This window comes from Limulus polyphemus, unplaced genomic scaffold (assembly GCF_000517525.1).
Source record: "Limulus polyphemus unplaced genomic scaffold, Limulus_polyphemus-2.1.2 Scaffold361, whole genome shotgun sequence".
NCBI classification, from domain to species: domain Eukaryota; kingdom Metazoa; phylum Arthropoda; class Merostomata; order Xiphosura; family Limulidae; genus Limulus; species Limulus polyphemus.
The window spans coordinates 294,065-318,557 of NW_013665971.1; the positions used below are offsets into that span (position 1 = coordinate 294,065).

Genomic DNA, 24,493 nt, shown 5'->3' on the forward strand with positions numbered 1-24,493 from the left:
CAACTGTTGTTAAATCACTATCCTAGCTTGATCATGGCATGCTTGTAACTTGATAATTTGTTTCAACAAAGCTGTCTAGCTGTGATAGCTGGCTTTCACTGTATCCTGAGACTGTCAGGTGCATATTGTAACAGTCAGTTTCCTACTAGTTTTTACTTACAGCCAAATCTAATATACTTTTCAAACCTGGGTTTATTAATTTTATTGCTTTACAGTTATTTTCTGTACCCTAACACTAACTGTTGCAAAATCGGTACTGTAAGGTTAAACAGAAATTTGAAAAATACAAATAAATCTTAAAGTTTCACTATAAACAAAATTTAGGTATTCATATAGGAGGTTCTGGAGTTTATGCAAATGAAGTCATATACTGAAGAGTATTATTCTTTTTAGCATGAAAATCACCTTTCACTCAAACTTACTCAGTAACCATGTTGTATATTTACAGGCAAATCTTTAGTAAAAATTTTTATTAAAACATCTATTATTTGTATACAACAAAGACTTGTAGTATTTACCGAAAGCTCCTAAATTGTGTGAAGATATACTTAGTAAATTCAGAGGTGTACTCTGTATAATTTCAGTTGTACATGGTAGTTATTATGTCAGTCAAAACGACTGAGCCTGATTTCAGAGATTTAACTTGAGATTTTGTGTAAATTATGCATCAAAATGTATGTTAGATACTAAAAAACAGCTTGAATGTTCCAGTAGGATGCAAAAGAAGGAACTAAGCTGTTCAACAATTCCTTTTTGACAAATTTTCTACAAGTATATTTTTTCAAAATAATTTGTACGTTAGATAAAAAAATATTCATTAGTACAGTACAGGGATTCCTACATTTGTGTTCAACACAGCACAATGCAAATATTGTACGTAAATTGATGACATGCATGAAAAGCAGCGTGTTACTTTTCTAACTGGACTGGACTGGACAACCTGCTGGCCCCCCCAGTGGCACAGCGGTATGTCTTTGGACTTACAACGCTAGAAACCGGGTTTCGATACCCGTGGTGGGCAGAGCACAGATAGCCCATTGTGTAGCTTTGTGCTTAATTACAAACAAAAAAACAACCTGCTATGCCCATCTGTTGGATAGTTTGTTTTAATGAGCATGTGTGTTATAATTATAATTTTTATTACATGTATCAACAGATTTTACTGTATTAAATAGTTGAACAAACTTGTGTCTTGAAATATCTGAACAATGAAAAACAACTTGTGCATGTGTGTTTTTCAGTGATTTAGAATGTTGTTTCTTCATAATAATCTATTGAAATTTTTATTTTTATAATTAAAATGTTTTAATACTCATACTTTACTCATTTTGTTTTGTTTGTTTTCTCAGTGTTCTGTTAATTTATGAGGGGGGTGAAGGAATCTTAAAATCAGCCAAGATATTCTAAAACTGTAGTAGTTATCTTTGAAGCAATAAGGACTTAACATTATTTGTTGAAAGTGCATGTAAACTGTTAATAGTTCTCATACATCATAGTTAAGGCAGGAAAATAAGAAAACTTTGTTTAAACAACTACAACTTGCTGCACAGAATTACTAAGGATAATAAATCTTAGTTAACAATTTTCCATTGACAGGTTAATTAAATTACAAAAAGCCAAAAATTAATAGCAAAAAACTAAATACAAATAGAATTTACGGTTATCAATTTTTTTAGAAAAAAAAATGTTGAAACTAGATGTAGCAATTTGTTATGAAAAACAAAATTAAACTATTTTGGGCTATAAATTCTAAAAATTAGACATATATCAGTTTGTTCATAGCTGCATTGTAATCATGAATATATTTTACCATATTAGTGTAGTTTCTCTTAATGCATTTAGCTATCTTTAAAAAATTGAATTAAACACTTTAGTCGTCTCACGCAAAAATATTGCAGTTTTCAAGACTTCACTCCATTGTAATTAACTGTGAATGAACCTTATAAATGTAAAAAAACATGAACTTCTTTGGCCACATTTTTCGCGGATTATACATAGTGAAATGAAATTTAAAATTATTGGAAAATCAAGAACTTTTGTTTTATAATTGATGATGTATATTAACTGATTTGTGCTTAAAAAAGAAAAGTGAACTGAAGAGTTGTTTCTTCTTCTATTATAGATCTATTCTGTTTTTGGCCCTCGTATGGTGCCTTCTCAGGCTGTGGGAATGGTTCCCTCTTCCCATGCAGTATCATATGGTGAATATTCCCAGATGGGTGGGCACATATACAGTAAGTAATACTTTTGTATGGTAGCAGAGTAAAGCTGATGCAATTAGTAACTGGTTCAACAGAAATGTTTTTTGTTTTTTCGTAACATAACTGGCCCAATTTTTGTCTGTTTAATACAATGAAATAAAGGCTCACTGGTAAATTAGCATTTCTTAATCCAGTTTTTAAATGTTTAAAACTGATAAATGATCACTGAAAAAGCTATATGTGCAAATATCACGTCTCTATTTTGAACTCTCCGCAAAAGTTGATACAATAGCCTGAGAAGCTGTTTAGTGATTCAGTGTATTAAGTTAATACACTTAAGTCTTTGTCTTTGGAGTATTTCGGTCCAGACTTAAGCCCTCTTAACTTTTTGAACATAACACTGCTTTTATTAATGTTTCACAGTGATTTTTGTGTGTGTGTGTGTGTTGAATGATTTTAAAGCAATTTTTTGGTTTGATTAAAAACAGGTTTCTTCATTTCATAGATGCAATACTTATGTTTATTGGTACAAATGTACCTTCTAAAAATGGAGAGGTACAGTATATAAAGTTAATGTTTTTGAGTAAAATGTATGTGTATATAACAGTAATTACAGAGACCATGAACAAAAATAGTTGCTATACAAGTTTCACCTTGGTTCATGCATTTGAAATCGTAATTTAAATTTTTCTACATGCTAGGGGGTCACTTGGTAACTTGGTCTATTCTACCAGTTTTAAAAAAGGCTAAAACTTAACAACTTGCTATAACGTAAATTTAATTACACCGCTCACCACTGATGTCATTAGAAGTGGTTTCAAATAGTTAAATTTGGAAACTGAGGTAAGTTCTTTGTTAAATTTTTATGCTCAGTTGATGAATTAGGTCATACAAAAGAACTGAAAATGTTGAATGGGATCAGAAGACCGAAGGTCACATTTTCAGTATGGAAATCATTACCTTAATCAAAGTATTCTGACAGAACTAGTACACTATTCTGACAGTTTGTTCATAGGAATAAAGAGTATACAAAAAATAAACAACATAGACATCCACATAAAGTCATAGGTTGTAAGGTTTGAATATTCTAAAATTAAATAGCATCTTTGTAAAAGATGAAAAATAGGAAATAATATCAAAATTTTTTTCCCCCCTAGATTGACTGCATATTTTAATATTTACAATTATTTATCTTAAACAGACTCAGACTCCTAATGGTTTCACATCTTCTTTCATTTAATTTTATTGTTTTTTTTTATCTGTGTCTAACTAACGTAACAAAGCAATAATCATCTTGCAAGTACTTGAGATAAACAAGCTGTTGAGTTACATCATGCAACGGTAGCCTGCTGGTGGTCCTCAAGAAGAAATTTAATTCATTTGATGTTTTTTCATTTAGGTTGTCTTATATAACCTAATAAGTTTCTAATTTTTACATTTCAGTTACTCGTGTTAAAATGTATAACAAAAAATATACATCAAAACCACTAAATCTGACACTTTAGCCTGTAGACGTTTTGCACTTGGGATGCGTAGTTTAGAAAGCCTATTTTTTCTTACTATATTGATTGTCCAAAAATAATTCATTCAGCTTTCAAATATGCATTTTAGAATACACAGACTTTATTAGACTAGAATAGAATATCTCAAAACTAAATTGATTTATCTGGCTATAAATAGGTTTAAAATAATTCTGTTACTACCCAAAGCAAAATCTTTAGTATAAACACATTAAGCTGTCACGGTGACCTGTCCACTTTTGCCAATAAAACAAAACAAACTATTGTATAATTTATGTAATGTAAAATTTGCTCTTTCTATTGGTTATAAAAATGTCCAATAGCAGTGTCACTGAGAATTATAGATAATTTTTAAAAGACAGAGGATTTGGAAGGGGTGAGTCAGTGGGGATTGAACAAACGCAGTTGTATCTTACTAAAGCAAGAAGATAAGAGGTTGAAATTTTATATTCTGGCTTGTCGGTATCTGTAGCATTTGTTTCTAATTGGTTGAACAATCTAAAGGCCTTATAAGGGAATAGAAAAGCTATGAAATGCAAAGTCACAGCATCACCACATCATGAGAGTCGGAGAGATACAGATTGGGAATTTATTTAAATATCTCCTTTTAAATGTAACCTAGGTAATATAAAAAGTGAATTATAATCTATGTTTTCTTATTAAGATTATTAGCATTAACAACAAAGTAGTTTAATTAAATTTTGAATGTAGCTATGTAAAAAACGTTTGCGATATGCACATTTTGACCCACCTGTATATGTAGGGCTAAACAACTAACCATATCTAAAGAGATACTATATATTTCTATATATTGTGTCAGCATTTTGGCTGTTTTTACTACTCTCAAGGTTGCATTTTGGGTGTTCTTTTATCAGAAGATAAATATTTTCCCAAATAAGTATCCAAAGGGTATGGGAATAATTCTGAGATACTGAAAAGTCTGGAAGAATTTTGCATCATCGTAAAAGAAAAAAAGGACAAAAGTTGAGAAGAAAAAGAAAAGGGTAAATACAAAATTTTGGAAAAAGAAACTGTATATTGACTCAAGTTTTGTTGGTGAAGTTTTTATTTGTCAACCAGTCAGACTGAAAAATGAGGGAAGACTTTAACCCTCTCGCTACAGGCTCGTTTGATGCAACCGAGTAAAAATACTTAATTAAAAAATCTGATTTTTTGTGTGCAAAAAACTTATAATGTTTACTGAAAGCTTACCAAATTTCATGAAGATATACAAAATAATATTAAAAGTTATAGTATGGAAACTCTGCTGGTCACTTTAGGGTTAAAAGGTCAAAGTTTGTCCATGAATATATGGAGTCACAGTGTTGAGTAATTTATGATTTTTTGGTTATTTCAAAATGTATATATAAACCCTAAAAAAATTACTTCATTTCACATCCTCCATGTGTGAAATTTGATAAGGCTTAGCAACCTTTGGCAAGCACTATGCAAGTACAAAGTTTGTAACTAGAAGATATAATTGTTTGCTATACTTCTGTATTTACTGTTCAATGTTTTCAGAAAAATAAGTTTAAGAACTTATTTGTAAACAGTAATAATGTATATACATATATATAATGTATTATATCTGAAATATGACTATATTTTACAAAATACTAGTCCACTAAAACACAGCCAAGATAGGTCACTTTGTAAAGGCCAGTTTTATGTTATTTGATACGGTAACATGAGTGCACGTGTGCCACATCATTGCAGCTTCTATAATGTTAGCCGTGCATATCTGACAGGGCAATATAATAAAAATAATAAATATATATAGATGTATAATATGAGATTTAAGCTATTTAGACTAAACATTTGTGTTTTCATATTATAATTTGTAGTCATTCTAGAATGAAAAAAGCATAATTTATACTTATTTCCTAATTTTTTATGGTGGTTGAGGTTGGTCAAATCGACCAAACCCATACAGAGATACAGTATGGAAAACAACAAATAAAATATAAAGTTTTTTTCTAAAAAACACATTTGATAAATATCTGGAGGCTATAAAGATTTCGCATGTGAAATTTGAAAATTTTCTGATGCATGAAAGTATTTTTAATCTTAAAATCAAATTTACTTTGCAGGTTGAATAGGCAACATTCGAAAAGAAAAAAAAGCATGAGAAAAACATTACTTAAGAAATCTTAAAAACTTAATTAAAAAAATTATATTTTCCGTACAAAAGCCTTGTAATGTTTACTGATAATATGTAAAATTTCATGAAGATACATTTACTAATTTAAAAGTTATAGCATGAAAACTATAACAAGCATAAAATGGTTACTAGGTCGGTCCCTTAGACTGAGCCCATACTGAAAGAGTTAAAGGAGCCTTGATTGAGAATATGGAAAAATGTGATTTTTTTGGAAAAATACTTTCACCTGCTTCTTATAACTGACCTTAACTGAAGAGTCCTACTTACCCCTATTCAAAAACAGTTACCAATAGATAGAAAATAATGAAATTGGTGAAACAAAAATTCACTCAGGTGATGATGATGAGGGTGACATGCTTGCTGCATTATAGCAACCACAACTACACATGCTTATCATTAGTTCACACCCCAGTATCTGCAGTCTACAGAACATATTTTGAAGTTCCCATATCAACTAATAAAAAATTTTTAGCCATGGCATAGCAGCTCATAGAATGGCTCTGAGTGTTTTGTTTTGATTTTTTCAAGTACAGACTTCTAGCTCAAAGCTTCGTCGTCTCTTGACCGATTTGAGATCTAATTACAGTTTTGGACTCGGGAAGTCAAACCCTTTTGATTGATGTATTTTACCATGACCAAGGTCTCACAGATTAATTCATTCTAATTCTACCTAAAAGAATTTCAATTTAAGGGCTTTGCTGGTAGAGATCCTGATGAGTAATATAATTGAATTGGGTATATGCATGTCCCATGCTTGGTATTGCTGGTGCACACAAATATAGCTAATAAAAAGGAAAAAAGGTCTCATAAATTAATTTACTCTAATCCTGCCTAAAAGAATTTCAAGTGCTATAGTTATTGAGGATTCCTTCTTGTTTATCATCTGAATGTTTCCAAATGACAACAATCATCTCTTCTTTTTTTTTTGTATTAAGTGTAGACTTTACTGTTTTATTTTGTAAGCACTTTAACAAATGTATGAAATATTATTCATTGAATAACTCGGTTTCTTCTTCATTGTTCTATTGAACATGTTAAAATTGCAATCATATTTTTGTGTCATTTAACTAAAATCTTATATATAATCTAATACTGATTATATCGTTGAAGTGTATATTTTATTAGCATATCTGTCAGAAATTAATGTACAAGAGTTATTATTTCAGTGTCTCCACATATGGGAGCAGCTATGGGTCACAGTCCTCATGGAGTTCCTATGAGTGCATTGCAAAATATGATACCCCAAGCATCTTCTGGACCCCATTCAGCCCCATCAACTCCACAGTCACAGACTCCTGGTACTCCTCTTCATGCACCATCTCCAGTACACCAGCAACCACCAGGTGGACACCATATAACACCAGCCCAGACTCCAACTCCAACAGGTCATCCAGGCCCAACACACACACCACAGCCTGTGGTCTACAGCCAGATGTTGCCCCAGCCTTCCATACAACATGGGCATCATAATCACAACACATCTCAAGCACCCCATATAAACCAGAGCCACCCACATCCCCACCATTCTAGTTTCTCAGGTACTCCCCACCCACAGTCTATGATCTTTATGCCTCCTACTCCACACCATTCTGTAGCTCCTCCTGTACCTCACACGCTCCATGGACACCCAATTCATGGGCACAATCCAGGAAGTCATGCTGGAACACCTACACATGTAATACCACACATGCCAATAACTGTAATTCCAACCAGTGCCACTATGGGTCCTACTCCAACTCCAATGGTCAGTGCACCTTTTATAGGGCATCCACAAGGTAGGCAAATACATTTTATAAAATTAGCTTAATTAGTTTGTGTGACAATTTACAGTCACCACAACAGAGAGATTAAAAAAAAATTGGGGGGTGGGGGTGAATTTCATAAGCTAATTTTGTTACCTGTAGAAATTAAGTGGACATTACTTTTATGTTTTAGTATAAATTTAACTGATGTTTGTTTTCAGGCAAGTTAAACTTGTTACTTATCCACGACTGTTGGTTTAAAAGATTAAGTTTGTTATATTGGATCAAATGAGTTGTTTCTGTTAACATTTTCATAATTTAGTATACAGCTAAGTTGGTTCTCTTGTTTTTATTGATAATCCATCTCGTCTTGCATTTAAACGGAGTCCCAGTTTTATTGTTTTTGTACACTTTCTATCTTAATAAGCCAAGTGTGCAAGAAATATACTTTATGGTAGAAAAGAGGCATCTTAAAATACCTAGTTAATTCGAAAGTAAAATCCATATTTTACTGGATCTAATCAGATAATTTGAAAAAATTGATATATCTACAAAACAGACTTTATAGTATTCTTACTTAACCAAACGTTAGTACCACAGGATTGGGTCACACCCCACCCAGGAAAAAAAGATAATAAGTACAATTTATTATCATAACTAAAATATGTCTATGTATATTTGTAAGTTAAATATCTTGTGACTGATTCCATAGCATTTTTAAACTATGGGTAGTGTTAATAGAGGAATAATGAAATTATTAAAACAAAAATTGTTCATATTGTATTTGACAAACAAAAAACATCATCCCAAAAGTAAAGTAAATATGTTTTGTAACTAAAAATTTTCTTAGGAGTTATTTTGAACAAAAAAAACATCATTAGTTTAGTAACATCAACAAAAATGCCTAATTAATCATCCCACTTTCAGTGTTGGTCACCATCCTCAATGTGAAAAAAAAAATATATATATATATAAATAATTTGAACTTTCATAAAAAAACATTACTAAGGCAAAAGTTCTTTCATATTCAGTATAAATTAGCTCTAGAAACTAATTGAGTCCAGAAAAACAAAAAGTAAATATATAGGCTTTCTCAGAAATGCACCTTGATTTAGTACCGTGGGGTGTTTGCTCACCCCAGCAAGAATAAAATGCGTGTTACTCTCAATGTGGCTGAGGTAGAAATGGGAGGAACTAAGTGCACACTGTGTCAGCGATTTGGGGAATGTACTGTGAACAACAACTGTCTCAGTGCTACCATCTCTTGATGACGATGTTAACAAACGTACTTGGAGTTCGAAAACACCCCATATACGACTAATGGAGGGTTAATTTGTTCACTGATGATTTTTAGTGTAACTATTCAATTAAAATACAGTTTAGATTGAATAGTATTTCTAACCCACACCTTCCACGTAAACAAAAAAGTGCAAGCTTTTTTTTTTAAGAAAATAGCCTGCAGTTCCAACAAAAATTCAACTAGCCAATTGTTTTATCACCTGTAATCTGATTATACAAGTTTATTTTTTGTATCTATAAATGAACATACATGAATAAAAATATATACAGTATTAAGTCTAGATTTTAACATAATATTTTCCAGTTGTAATAATTTTTGTCAGTATTGATAAATTAAATAAAGCTAAAAAATACAAATTCTCAGATGCACAACGGAAACTAGTATCATTACTGTAGTTTAGTCATTTGTATATTGTATACTATTATTATGTCGCTATGTTATTTTTGTCATGGATTAAGAAGTCTTACTAATACTGTTGCTGTTATTTCAAAACCATTTCAGTTAGTAAATGTTATTATGATCTTGTTACCTCTTTCCACATTTGTTGTGTTAGTGCAGTGGTTCCCAACCTGGGGTCCGCGTAGGTAATACCATCTCATTAAACAAGTTTTTTAATACTGATGTTCTTTTTAATTGCACTCTTGGTTATATATGTCTTTTATTTGATAGTGAAAAGTGGGAGAACGAGTTAATAAAAACAGTTTGTTGGGTAGACGGAATCTTGCAAAAACATGGGTTCTGTGGGGAGAAAATGATAATAAAAGGGGTCCTTGGTGGAGAAAAGGTTGGGAACCACTGTGTTAGTGGGTTATAAAAATATAATCTACTTTACCGATTTTACTGTAGAAAAAGTTTTGCTCAAACTATTGGTGTGAAACTATATATATGTTCTAATAAATAGAAAATAAAGCCTGCTCTATAATCATCCTCTGTGCATACATTAGCTGTTGTACTGATCAGTGGTGTAGGCTTGACTTATGTTCATTATATAAGTAGAAACTATATATACATATAAACCAGTAAGCACGGGAATTTAATTTGTAGAGGAACATCATGATATGAACGTTTCTAATACCAGTGACCTCTGCATTATTGTTGTTTCTAATGTTTATTTCCAATACTTATAAGAATGGTTAAATGTAGGTTGTTGTTTGTATGAAACATTTCAAATTGTATTTAAAATATTGTGTTGTTTGCAGGTACTATAATTAGAAAACACCTGTTATTTATAGAAGGACATCTTATAACATGTCTAATACACATGACCTGCTACATTTTTGCTTCAGATATGTAAATTATTTTCAGTATTTGTAGCAGTGGTTAAATGTTATATTTTTTTGTTTTTTAATGTATTGAAATATGTAATTTTGTTTTCAGGTAGTATTATAAGAGAGCACCTGTGACCACTTCAAAGAAAGAAACATCCCTATCTGGATATAAACAAACACTAAGAAATACGGTCAGCAGCGTTAAGTTATTTAATACAGGGTAATGACCCAAAATACAATCAAGACCCAGGAGTAGGTTATAAATACTGAAGTCAGCAGCAAGGAAGATACTGATCATGTGACAACAGAAATTAATGGAACATCAAATTTCAATTGGCTCTTTTTTATTTCTTGCCTTAAAATAATGTGGTAGATATAACAAATAAAAACAAAGACCCCCATTTGGGGAAATAAATTCCTGATGTATCAAAATTTCAGATGAAATAAAAATAGTAATAATCTCAGCTTAAATATTTGTACCTCAATACTGCTAACAGTAGAGCATTGTTAGCATTATAGTGAAGTATAAGTTGTAGGAGTGACACTTTCTACATTTTGTTATTGTGTGTAGATATCAGTTTATTTACAACACAACCTTGAAGTTCATTGCCTGAGAATACTTTATACATGTACCTAGTTTTCATTGTTTGAGAAGCACAATTATTTAAAATGTAACAACTCGTAATTTCCACAGTTCAACAAACAGTAGGTTATTTCTTCTGTGTTTTAAATTCAAAATAATTGATGGCTTTTTGGTTAGCTCACTAGCCATTAGGGTGGCACAGCAGGGATTTACAGCATATTTCTACACATCTTGTTTACTCAAGCAGGTGTTTAGATTTTTTTTAAATAAGATATTTAGAATTTTCTGAAGAAACATACCCCATTATTACTTTGTACTAAGGAACAAAACCAGTGAACCCCAATCCAAAGGATACTGGACTTTGAATGAAGTGGAAAATAGCCATAAATTGTGTGTGTGTCCAGACAACAAATGCCTGTGGAAACTGGGTACTCGTGATGTCATCTGCAAAAGTCACTTTAAACTAAAAAATTATAAGGATTCAATCTTAGGTACCAACGTGTCATCATTTTCCATATAATAATATTTTCAGTCAGCTGTATGTGCGGATAACATCTATTTCTACCTTGTATTTTGTGTGTAATTAATTTCTGTTGTAAAAAAGATTGTGTTTTGTCTGGCCTAATTCTAGTCGAGCTGATAACATATTTATGGGTCTCTGACCAATTTATCTCTTTGGTGAGGATTGGTTCAGCAGAACCTGAAGTAAAATGAAACTGAATTGAAATATTTTGAATTCTGTGATTAAGTAAAATATTTTTGAGGAGCTCTTGAGATTTATTGTTGAGCAAATATATGATAGAGCATGTAAACTGGTTTTTGCTGGAAATTTTTATTTCTTTCATAGGCCTCCAACCTGAAAATTATAGAAAGCTACTATAAGTAGCTTATTCAAGAAACACAAAAAAAACTATTATTCTTATAATCCTGGACATATTATTCTTGCATACAGAATGAATATATTCCACTGTGACTTTACTTAGACATATCGATTGTGATCAGTGAAGGGGTTCGTGGTTTTTTATTGCCAGAAAATTAATAAAAAAAGTACAATTAAAATGATCTAACTCATTCAAGCAGCACACAAAAAAAAAAACAGTTTTCAAACCTCTGACTACACATTGTGCATAAGTAAATTGTGTCTCATATGTTTAAAGATGATAAATGTCTGAACTCAAAGTGCTCAATTTCAACACCATTACTATCATTCGAGAACATTAATCTACATTCTATGCCACAGTATTTTTGCAAAAGACTTGGTGATATGGTAAGAGAGTATTGTTCTACAACATAATGTCGAACAATATGATCTTACCTTTAAGTTAATTTTTTCTTTCTTCCAGTAGTAGCAGCACTACAATTATGAAGTTTAATTTTTAAATGGTTCCTTGTAAGCTATGAGTATTTAAAGACCACGATAGTTATGTGTTGAGAAAAAGGTTGGTAAGTATCGCATATACAAAACTATTTGCACACCCTCCATTAGCAGACCTCAGAGCCATTTCAACTGTATCTGGTCTCATTTCGTTAAGGGACTTGTATACGTGGAAGTAAATGGGCTCCTGAAGTCATATCTCAACTTGAACTCTAAACAGGATGTGTCTGTCTGGTCTGCATAATTTGTGGATGCTAAGACAAGTACTACTTAATGACAGACTAAATTTTTCTAAATTATTTCTCGGTATTTTATTGCTGTCACTTACAGTGTCAAACACTTTCCATCTCCAGGTAGTTAATATTCTCGACCAACTTGTTATTACTGTTATGTTCGTTGTAGCTTAATATTTCAAGAAGATACCTATCAAATGAACTTATAATACTCAAATGTTTATCATGAACTGCGTATCTTTTAAAACATGCAATCAAAACAATTTACAAAAAGCATGACATGTTACTGGATAACAGTGTATTCCATGAAAGTTAGTACATGAATTTTTAAGAAACAAGATATATAATTTTGAAAATTATCATTTAATCTTATAATGGTAGTTCATGTTAAGAAACTCGTAACTTGAATTTTTCTTTCCTGTGATTAATGTTAAAATTTGCAAAAATGGAATATCTTTACAGTTAGTCACTTATGGCTTTGAAAATGTCTAACAACTAGAAAATTATTATTTTGCTAGTAACGAGTTTGTTCAGTGGTATGTATGTATGTATTTAAAAATTTATAATAATGGAAATCATAAATTTTATTTTTTTGTTGTAAATTTACACACACTAGATAAGTTGTAATGGTTACATATTTACTCATAATTTCATAACTCAAAACATTACATCGTTCAAAACACCTGAAATTTTTTAGACATTATCTAGTTTAACAGCACACATTCATAGAAAAATCTAAAGTTCTGTAGCCCTGAACAGTTGAACTAGTTGAAATGATATCAATGTGTGGTCCAGCATAATCCGCTATATTGTCTTCATTCACTCCACCACTTCCTTCAATGAGGATAGTAGGGTATTCTATCTTCAACTGTTTGGCAACTTCATGAAGTTCCTGTAAAATATATATATAAGTCTATGTCCTGTACTAGTTCCAATAACTATTACTGCAGTGTTAAAATAATTTCACTTAAAGTATCTGTAAATAAACTACTGTTGGAGTACATTTTTTATCGGGGTACATGCACAATGCATGTTAACTAATACCTTTCGTACATTGTACAATAAAACTAAACTGGAACAAAGTATTTCTTACAAATCTTGAATTACTTTTAATATTGGTCTATTAAAGTTGTATTGTTACCGTAAAACAAAACAAAAAAAGGCACCCCAAAATATCTAGAGTCGAATTCTTCCCATACCAAGATGGCATGTATGATCGGTCCGCCTTCATTAGTACAGGCAGATGAGAATGTTAACACATTCCCTTAGGGCGGGATGCCAGTCCATTGCAGGTTAAGTAACCCCCACCTGGGTAGACTGAAACACCACGTAGCCCCCATTCCAAAATGTACAGAGTTAAAAATATTTGAGAAAGGTTATGAAAATTTTAAATACTTGCAAGCCACGCTTTATTTGTATTTATCATTTAAAAAATTTGTTAGCAAAATATTGTATGACTCCACGTAATTTAATTTTTTAGCAATTTCTCAAATATTTTGTTTTTCTTAGTACAAACCCTGAATTTTAGCACCATAAATTTATAGCTGACCCACCGGAGCCATGTTTTAGTAGTGTGTGTTGTCGTTTCAATTCAAAGTAGCACCAATTAATCTTGATTGTTAAATTTTTTAAAGATCAAAGTTATGGCTAACTATTAATTTTAATGTAGATTTCTTCATTCTGTTCCTTGCAGTCTGTAATATTTCTAAGAGATACTGTAGTAATTTTTACCATAAGATCATATATAACTGTAAATTATATTTAATTTGTTGTGGTTAGAATAATGAATATCCGTTATGTTACTTACTGGAGGCTTACAGTTGTCCAGCATCACAATATCACAGCCGGCTTGAGCAGCCTCTCTCGCCTCTTCTAAAGTTGCACATTCTACCTCTATCTTCAGTACAAATCCACTTAACTTCCGTACTCTCTCCACAGCCTGACAATTCACCACATTAATTTTTTATACATGTTAAAGCAACATTTGATGACGAGGAACCCATTTCAGATCAAGTTTGGAGACGGTGCCTGATGATGACAAAAGCTTGTCGAAACATTGTACGTTTGTTACTTGTAATAGTTTACTTCATTACCCATTCAAGTCGTCTCCAAACTTTATTATGTTATGGCATAATTATAAACTTATATAAAAAATGGTAGAAAGCATAATAAATATATCTGCCTTGTAAAATTGATGATTCAAATACTCAGTACAAATCACGAGCTTCATATATAATTAACATCTAACAGTTCACAAAGTATTAAAACAAATACTTATTAATTCGAACATGATTGACACATGCACGATACTTGTTATTGTTTACCAAACATTAAAATAATAATAGTATGCCGTACGCGGTGCAATAAATTTAAGTTTTCGTAATGTACACATACTGCAACTTAAACTTGTATAGCATATTGGGTTATTTTGATTCATCTGAGCATTGTTAAGTAATTTTTTAGTTTATGGGTGATTTTACTTACCGCTTTAACAGACCCGGCAATTTTTATATGATTGTCTTTCAACATAATCTCTTGCGATAGGTCGAAACGATGGTTACATGCTCCACCAATCAAGACTGCATATTTTTCTGGCAATCGAAATCCTGGAGTTGTCTTACGTGTACAGGCTAAGAAGCCGTTCCATTTTTTGTTGTCTAGTATTTTCCTTTGGGTGTTGGTAATAGTAGCAATTCCACTACATCGAGCTAGGCAATTTAGCACAGGACGCTCCGCTAAAAGCACGTGACGTGACTTTCCACTCACCGACGCAACTTTAGAGGAACCTTCAAGAAAGCTACCTTCGCTGACAAACCATTCAACATTACAGTTTAATTCTTTAAAAACTGCGTTGGCAAATGGAATACCTGCTATAATACCTGCACTCTTGCATAATATTTCTGTTGTCGTAGCGTGTTCGCCCACTGCAGCACCAGCAAAGTCGAAACTGCTTGTATCCTCGTTCAGCCACTGGCGAGCAAGTTTTTTTAAAATTACCGGATGAAGTATGTGCTCGGCCATTTTGTCCACGTGGTACACACTCCAGCTTTGCGAATTGCTTGCACACGTCAGCAAATATTAAATAAACAATTGTTGATTTTGTATTTATTTGCTTCGCCTGAAATTATAATAATAAAAAAAAATTTATAATGTTTTGAATAATATGGAGGAGGAAACAGTTAAAATATATTTAATACAGTTCTCTTTGTAATAAGATTAAATTACACGATTGTTTTAAAGAACGCAAGAAAACGAAATATTTGCGTATTTCACCATAAAGCGTAATGTGGCAGTCTGTTTCGTCATTGGTCTGTTTGGTTGCAGCGTCTCTTACATTGGTTGCTGCATCATTAAGGGAAGAGTATGTCTTACATATTTCGTTTCTTTGGCTTGGCTATGCCGGGAAGAGGTTAGTTTTGGAAGCCTAAACTGTACAGTTAATAATTTCTGGATTGTAAAGATAACAGATGTGTTATTTCTGCACTCTTTGGTTTAAAAAATAGTAAGTGTATCTAACACTACAAATACTTGTGTTTTTTTAATTTAATCGTAGGTAAATTATTCACTTAAAGGAAAGCTGGGCGTGAGCAAGTGGTTTCCGTGTCGGGCTGCGTATTAAAGGGTCCAAGGTTCTGGGCGTATTGCATATTAATATGCTCAACACTTTCAATTGTATATACGTTATAAAAATGACAGTAAATCCCGTTATTTGATTCAAAGCCTTTATGGCATCTAGTGCTGGTCATTTTAAAATGAGGGACAATAAACCTGAACACTAGAGTTCTCTGACCTGAACGTTTAGTCCAAATGTGATTAAAACTGAATAATCTAATTCTACTTTTAGATTATTAGTGTATTACTGCTTATTTTTTGTTTGAGAAATTGATCTAAGCTATTAATTAATATTAACTTATCATGAAAATAAGCTATTTCATAGGTCAGAAATCTTAGCTATAACGATTAGAATGTATTGTTTTATCCGTTAGGTAACCTTACTATTAACAACATTATCGGCTGTAAAACCATTAACATCTCACGAGGTTCGGCTACCCTGTGATAATTGGGTTAATCCTAATTCTGTATACTAAGGTAACAATGTAGAATAATCAATATACTGAAATAATAAACGATAAAAACTAATAAATAAAGGTAAATATGGCAGATGTAGCGTGGTTAACACATTATAACATACTATCCTTTGTTTTCACTCATGAGTTATCAGAATCTATAGCGACCTGTCCATGACAGCAAGAGCCTGCTCAAGTAAAGGAAAGAACTGACACTGATACAACAGCGGAAGTCGCGTGACGCTGAGAGCATGCGCGCTGGAATTTCTCGAATGATCATGAAGGCCCTAAATTAGTATGGACTACTGTTTCTTGATATCTTTTATTCATGAACTATGACATCTAGAATGATGGAGATCTGAAACATATACATTTTTCGTATGACTGATTATTGTTTGATTCCATTACTCACCATACATTCAGCTAATGCATTAGTACAGATTAGACGTGAATAAGATGGAGACAATGCTACTTACAAGCGTAAATAAGATGGAAACACTACTATGATTATTGACCAATGGATTACAAATGGCGTAAGAAAGAAAGGGGGGCTAACTATATGATGTCCAAATAATAATTCACAGTAAAAGGGAAGTAATTGATAATGCATATTCCTCTATCCCCTCCTGAGTCATTGGTGAATCCCTGTGAACAATGGCTGGTAGAATACAAGTCCTTCGGAATGCAGTTAGTCTGTAATTGATTATGATGTTCTTTTCACTAGTAACCAGTAATCCGAACATAGAATAAGGTTAATTGCTACTTGCAACTTACTAATTAGTCAACATATAAATGAAATCAACATTGCGACTGTAATTAGGTAGAAATTAAGCACCTAAGTTATCACTTATTGTGACTTATGTCAAGATTAACACAACAAAGTTTAATGAACACTTATGATAGATCGGCCTTCACAGGTTAGACTGCCCTCCAGCCGGGGGATTATTCTGCCCCGTTATCAACTGCACATAATCCTGTAACCATCCTGGTTTCACACTTGGTCGTTTGGAACGTCGCGGAGTCGTGGGTGTGGTGAATGTAGGTGGTAGTGTGGTTGGTTGGATGGGTTGTTCTTGAGGTGTTGATCCAGGCTGAGGTGTCGGTAATGCGGGCATGGTATCTGGAGTAGAAGGGACCGGTTTAGGATCTGGGTTATTACACATAGTGTCTGGGGAATCAACGGGCGTGTTACTAGTAAGTTCGCCACGGTGAATTGGTGAAGTGTCCCTTCTAGTGGTACTCATGTCGGTGTCTAAATTACCGTAAGTGATTCCAGGTTTCGACGGTGTCTGTATGAGAGTCGACTGAGGCATAGGAGTTTTTGATAGACTCTGTAAATCAGTCGCAATGGTTTGTCGTGTTGGAGGTTGGTACACAGGTGTGTAACGACGGAGGAATTTCCTGTTGCATAGTGTTATTCGTCCAGAACCATCAGTTCGTAAGGCATATTGGTCAAATTGATGGACTTCAATGACCTGACCTGTTTTATCCCACTTTAGAGGGTGACAACCAGTCTGGTTTTGTATTCTGACGAAGTCACCAACTTTGAGTGGTGGTAGACGTCGGGTATGTTCACTAAGGCGTTCCCCTATTTTTATATGTCTATTTCTGAGGGCAGCCTCACGTAGAGCTAGAGTGTCTTGCCATGTGTCGTGGGGTAGGTAACGACCCGGAAGGATGGGAATGAAGTTTTTCAAAGCACGTCCGAGTACACACATAGCAGATGAAAGTTTTGTATCCCGATCAGGGGTGTTTCGATACTGCAAAATGGCGCGCTGGAAGGCATCAGTGTTAAGTTCGCCTTTCGGGCCAGTGTTGTCAGTGATCATGTGCTTTATCGTTTTGACACCAACCTCTGCTCTACAGTTACTGTGTGGGAATGCCACGGAAGAGAGTCTGTGGTGTACACCCCAAGTTTTCAAGAAATCTCGTGTTGCAGTCGAAGTGAACTCTGGGCCCCCATCTGAGGCCAGTTCATCTGGAATTCCAAAAGTAATGAATGTTTTTTGCAAACTGTCTATTAGACCCGTTGAACCATTGGTAGATCTTTCTACGATGGGCCAGTTTGAATACCTGTCCTCTATCACAAGGTAATTTACACCCTTGTAATGAAAGAAGTCAGCAGATAGACATTGAAACGGGTATTGAGCGTATACAAGTGGTGTTGGAGGAGGATTGGGCTGAGAAGGTGCCATACGATTACAATGTGAGCAATTATGCCTTATACTCGTGATGTCAGCAGTTATTTCTGGCCAGAAGACAGACTGTTCAGCCCTAGATGTCATTGATGTTACCCCTTGGTGAGCGGAATGAAGGGAGGTAAGTATATCCTGTTGTATCGAAGGTGGGATCACCAGTCGGTCTTTGTAGATAGCGACACTGTCAACTGTGGACAAATGGTCTCTAAACAGGAAGAAACCTTGTAGGGAAGACGGGAAGTCAGTACGAGCGGCGGGAACACCCGTTTCTATAATCTCCACTAGTTGATGCATAGATTCGTTGCTCGAGGTAGCTGTGCGCACTTTGTCCCATGGTACACATTTCAAGTTTTCAATTGAATAAGCAACTGATAAGTACAGGTAAGATTCATTGTTCAGGGATACTGATGAGATGTCATCAATGAGTACCATTGGTTCTGCATCTCCAGTCGGGTTACGTGAAACGGCATCTGGTGCTCGGTTCTTGGCACCTGGTACATGTAGCATCTTGAACTTGTATCGAAGCGTCTTTTCTTTCAGGTTGGGGAGTCGAGCATTAGGGATGTCTTCTAGAGACCTATCCCCAAATAGTTTCAACAGCAGTTTATGATCCACTGCTATCACTAAGTTTTCACATCCAAGTACAAAATATCGAGCCTTCTCAAGAGCATCAGCTACGGCTAATGCTTCGCCCTCGACTGGTGCATATCGCGATTCTGTAGCACTAGTGAATCTGCTTCCAACTAAAGTTATTTTCCATCCATCAGTACAACAAAACGGTAAAATTTGAGCACAGTCACAGTGTTTTTGGAATAACCAGAACCCTATTCCATTTTTAGACCAATCCGTCGCTAAGCAAGTCAGCTTAGTGGGGTCAAATATGCGCACACCATTTTCAATCTCGTTGATGATCACCGCTTTTGACTCCTGAAAGAGGTCATCGAGAGTTGAGTCCCACTTAAAAGGTGTACTCGGTTTCAGTAACTGACGGAATGGTAACATGCGGTCTGTCATACTGAACGTGTAAGAAACTTGGTTGATAAGACCGAACCATGATCGTACATCAGTCATGTTTTTGGGTGTTGGGAATTCAAGAATCGCTTGGATATATCTTGCACATGGGCAAACACTATCTGATGTTATTTCAAAACCAGCAAATTCCACATTGTCCTGGGCGAATACAAACTTATCAGGATTAAGCGTTATGCCATTTTGTCCACATATGTCGAGCCAGTTGCATGCTTGATAAAAGCTTTCTTCAATATTGTCAGCCCATAGGAGAGTGTCATCAATACATTTTGTCTTCTTTGGGATGTCACTGACAATCTCGTCAAAGCGCTGAGTGTATCCATCGCCTGAAGCAACATATCCCTGCGGGGCAGTGAGGTATCAGTATCGACCCCACGGTGTTATAAATGTGGTAAGATGCTTGTCTTCTTGACGAAGAGGTACACTGTGATACCCATTCCAGGCATCAAATACTGTCTTTTTTGTATCCCCTGGTGAGTGATCGTGCTTGGTGGAATGGAGCCTGAGTATGGTATGTTTCTCGGACTGCATCGGCGTTTAAGGCCTGAAAGTCTACCGTGCGTCTAGGTGTGCCATTTTTCTTGGCACAAACTACCATGTGGTGGCACCATATGACTGGTTCTCGTATGGGTACAGGTTCAATCACACCTAGTCTCACATCCTGATCAAGTCCAGCTTTAACTTCCTCCCGCCAATGGAGTGGAACTGGAACAGGGGTATGATAAGCTACAGGCTTAGCTTCAGGGTCCACCATAAGTTGCATAGGTGGTCCTGTCATCACTGGTAAGGCCTGGTGCTCACAAGTATTAAATGTACTTGACTTGTACCTATTTAAGAGGTACTGTTGTAAGTCCATTACATGTTCTTCTGTTGCAGGAAACGGTAACTTCGTTGGCACAGGAGGTGGGGGTTCTCGTTCTGGACAGTCACACAAATAAGCATTAGAGTTGGTATGAATCGAATCTGGTTTTATGCAACTGGTTGTATCACAGTCTGTTGATAACGGCAAGTCCTTGACAGCATTGTGTCCGACATCCATTGACGAACATGCAATGTTAACTGTTTCGCCAAGTTTTGGAAATGACTCCGATATGATGCCCAATGCAGCGCATGCTTCTCTGCTGAGAAATATTTTGTCAGAATTGTCAGTGATGTAGACGATTTGGCGAGTCTGGAGTACGGTTCCATTAGACGACTCACCAGAGAAGCGGATGATTGCTGCACCAAGTATCCTTATGCCTCTGTTGTTTACAGCATGCATTTTCATTGTCACTGGTATAAGATTCCGTTCAGTCATACCCAAGTGATGCACAACTTTTATTCCTGCAAGGCAACTTTGGCAGCCAGTATCTGCCATGGCGGACACTGTTGTAGTCTTAGGTTTAGATGGGAAGCTTGATTCACGTCCAAACGTTTTGTAGTCGTCAAGCACACATTCTGCAGTGATTTTTAGGTAAGGTTGAGGTTTTGATGCACATTTTGTCCATTTATCAGAGATGTCATCATACATGTGGTGGTCTAGGACCAGAACTTTGTGGTTGTATGATGAATTGTAATCAGTGGCTGAACACAATGAATCGAAGATAGCACCCTCATGTTCAGTAGATTGTTTCTTCGCTGAGGATCTACACATTGACGAAAAATGGTTAGGGCGTTTGCATTTTTAACATGTTTGTCCATAAGCTGTACACTCCTTTTGACGAATAAAGGGTGGGGACCGCACACCATGTCCATTTTTGCCACAATAAGAACACACTTCACGTGGATTGAATTTCTTTGGATGTTCTTGACTCTTTGCTTGTTGTTGTTGTGTGCAATTTTTTTCACGGCGGTATGAACTTACAGCTTCAGCACCTTGAGAGTCAAATAACTTAGAGGCTGAGCGTTTGCCAGATTCCTTGTCCTCAACAACCTTGAAAACTTCCTCCAAAGTCATGTTTTGATTCTCAGCGCCTAGTAGGTCAAGTTGGATCTCTTGGTCATAGAGACCGCGGGTAAGTGCATCTCGTAGAATAGCGTCAGTATAGTTGACGTCATGATCGCAGTTTCCACATTTTAATATGAATTTACATACACTAGCTTGACCACGAAGCCTAGCGCCAAACGCACGTACCGGTTCATCGCGGTCTTGAGACATATTGTTAAGTGTTACTCGCACGACCATGGTATTTTCCTCTCGAACTGCAAGCTGTCTTATTGCTTTCAGAACATTGTCCTCGGTCTCGTTGGTAAGTGATCCACCGGCTACCCTTGTTAGGTCCCTACGAAGTGTGTCATCGCAGCATTCGAGAAGTTGAATAATTAGCTCCTTGTCTTTAATTTTGGTAGCTTCCACATAATCCTTCCATCTCGATAGGAAGTACGACCATTCCTCACTTGTGCCAGCGGATGTCACTGATGGCCGTTTCACTTTTTCTGCTTTAGCTGGCGTCACAGGAGCATCATGCACTTTTGCGTGTGTCGTAATCAAAGCAGCCACTATAGCCTCATCTAGGTCGGCAGTTTCGAATTCACATGCCGGTATCGGGCACTTAACTTTCGGCATCTTTGTGTAAGCTTCACCACCACCGTTAGGCCTATATTGTAAGCTTCACCACCACCGTTAGGCCTATATTGTAAGTTTTACCACCACCATTAGGCCTATATTATCTCCATCATAAATGAGTATGGACTACTGTTTCTTGATATCCTTTATTCATGAACTATGACATCTAGAATGATGGAGATCTGAAACATATACATACGAAAAGGTGAGTAATGGAATCAAACAATAATCAGTCATATACATTCAGCTAATGCATTAGTACAGATTAGACGTGAATAAAATGGAGACAATGCTACTTACAACGTAAATAAGATGGAAACACTACTATAATTATTGACCGATGGATTACAAATGGCGTAAGCAAGAAAGAGGGGCTAACTATATGATGTCCAAATAATAATTCAGAGTAAAAAGGAAGTAACTGATAATGTATATTCCTCTAACAAACGCTATAATTCACAACGAACGTCTCACGTGCTCGACTCAACAATACGTCTCTCTGTCCGCAGTTCAATTACACATTACCTTGTTTACGTCAGTTCTTACCGGTTTATATATATACAAGACTACCACATATCTAGTAGATGCTAGAGCATTCAGGAAGGGACAGGATCCTTCTAGAAGTTCATGACGTGTTACTAGCTTCACGTGACTTCCGCTGTCGTAACACTGCCCCTTCCTTAGTATTGTTTGTCCCGAACAATAGCCACTTACATTAAACCAATAAACAATTAACAATAACTTAATTAAATGTACAGAATTTACAAACACAAAATTACAATTCAACAAAGTCTCTTAATTTTTCGGGACGTATCTTCTTCCGTACTGGTGTCCGTCGCGTTGGCTTCTGCTTCATATGGGGTTCATCTGCTTCATCAGGAAATGTCCTGTCGTTGGTAACAGTCACATCAGTGGTAGTAACTTCATCAAGAGCTTCACCGTTTCCTTCTCAAAACTGAGTAGAGTTTCTTCTTCGACAGTGGTTTTTTCAGGTGACACGTTTTCAGCAGCGTCATTTGTTCTGTTGTTCACTCCGTCCCAACTGAAATGTCCTGGACCGTGATAACGCCAAAGCCTGTTGGCATGCACCACTTTTGGCTTACCTTGCCGACCACATTTTATCCGGAAAGTCACGTCTGAGGAGCAGAAAGCATTATATCTGGCAACGAGCTTGAAAGGACAACCACTAGAAATACTTGGACAGTTGTCAGCAGACGACAGGCATAACTATAGAGCACTGGTAGTAGCTCTAGAACTCAGGTACGGAACCCAAAATCAGTCGGAAGTCTACAGGGCTAGGTTTAGGACGAGAATCCGTGCTGAAGGGGAGAGCCTGCAAGAGCTGGCACAGGACTTGGAAAGCATGACACACAAGGCCTACCCAACTGCACAACCCGATCTCCTCAAGTTGTTGCTGAGGGATTAGTTCATAGATGCCGTGGACAATCCACAACTTAAAATACAAGTTAAGCAAGCACAACCCTCTACCATGCAGGATGCAATGGCCAGAGCTCTTGAATTTGAATCCTACGTTAAGTCCAGTACAGAGGTACCGAGGTTGGTACAGTCATCTGTATTCAAGGCCAGAAAAGGTCAGCTTTCAGAGAGGTTTGAGGGACTTTGCTAGCACTGCAATAAACCTGGGCACAAGAGAACCCAATGCTGGCAACTTCAACACAGGGGAGATGCCACAGTAGGTAAGGCTGCTACCCAGAAAGGCTGTTGGAACTGTGGAATACAAGGACATATGAAGAGCCAGTGTAAGAAGAATATTACCAACAAGTCAGCCTCAAGGAGACCACTAGTGGTTGGTGTTGAGGGACACTCACCAACCCCCATCATGAAAGTCCCAACCAGCTAGGTGTAAAATGCCAAACACACACAGTGTCTATGTGACAGGAAAGCTAGATGGCCAAAGGTGCAACTTTGTCATAGACTCTGCATCTCAGCAAACCCTTGTGAGCATCAAGGTGTTAGATCACGAAGGAGTACCAGAAGCCACACAGAAGCTTTATGGTGTGACAGGACATTCTACAAGATTGTGGGGACCAGTGTGGGTAACTATTGAGCTCATGGGTATAAAGGACAGACAGGAAGTATACTTGGCTGACATTGAAGACGAATGCATATTAGGATTGGACTATCTTCTCCCAAGGAAGTTTGATAAAATGACGTTTGGGAATAACAAAGGCTGTTCCGGTAACTGTTAAAAGAGAGGTTGAACTAATTAGGTGCCACCAAGGTGAAGTCAAAGTAACTGAAGAAGTTGAT

General features: G+C 35.6%; 3 protein-coding genes across 4 annotated transcripts in view; 1 reads left to right on the plus strand and 2 right to left on the minus strand.

Moving 5' to 3' along the window:
* The window catches only part of LOC106457678 (ataxin-2-like protein), a 42,542-nt gene extending 34,853 nt beyond the window's left edge, over window positions 1–7,689 (plus strand). The window contains exons 12-13 of the mRNA XM_022383699.1: window positions 2,123–2,234; window positions 7,049–7,689. Coding sequence (XP_022239407.1) covers window positions 2,123–2,234; window positions 7,049–7,689 — 753 coding nt within the window. The remainder of the gene's footprint in view (window positions 1–2,122; window positions 2,235–7,048) is intronic.
* Window positions 7,690–12,954: 5,265 nt separating this feature from the next.
* Window positions 12,955–15,478, minus strand: LOC106457685 (nicotinate-nucleotide pyrophosphorylase [carboxylating]-like). 2 transcript variants are annotated; one of them, XM_013917125.2, is made up of 3 exons: window positions 14,868–15,459; window positions 14,191–14,322; window positions 12,955–13,275 (listed from the first exon to the last, which is right to left on the minus strand). In XM_013917125.2, exons 1-3 carry the CDS (start codon window positions 15,402–15,404, stop codon window positions 13,093–13,095), a joined length of 852 nt encoding a protein of 283 aa, XP_013772579.1. In that variant the 5' UTR covers window positions 15,405–15,459; the 3' UTR covers window positions 12,955–13,092. The 2 variants fall into 2 exon arrangements, with proteins under 2 accessions (XP_013772579.1, XP_022239402.1); XM_022383694.1 differs by lacking the exon at window positions 14,191–14,322 and having other exon boundaries at window positions 14,868–15,478.
* A 1,883-nt stretch (window positions 15,479–17,361) lies between these two features.
* LOC106457679 lies at window positions 17,362–19,662 on the minus strand. The gene has a single exon (XM_013917118.1). The coding sequence runs from the start codon at window positions 19,660–19,662 to the stop codon at window positions 17,362–17,364; it is 2,301 nt and encodes a 766-aa protein (XP_013772572.1).
* Between the last annotated feature and the right edge of the window lie 4,831 nt (window positions 19,663–24,493).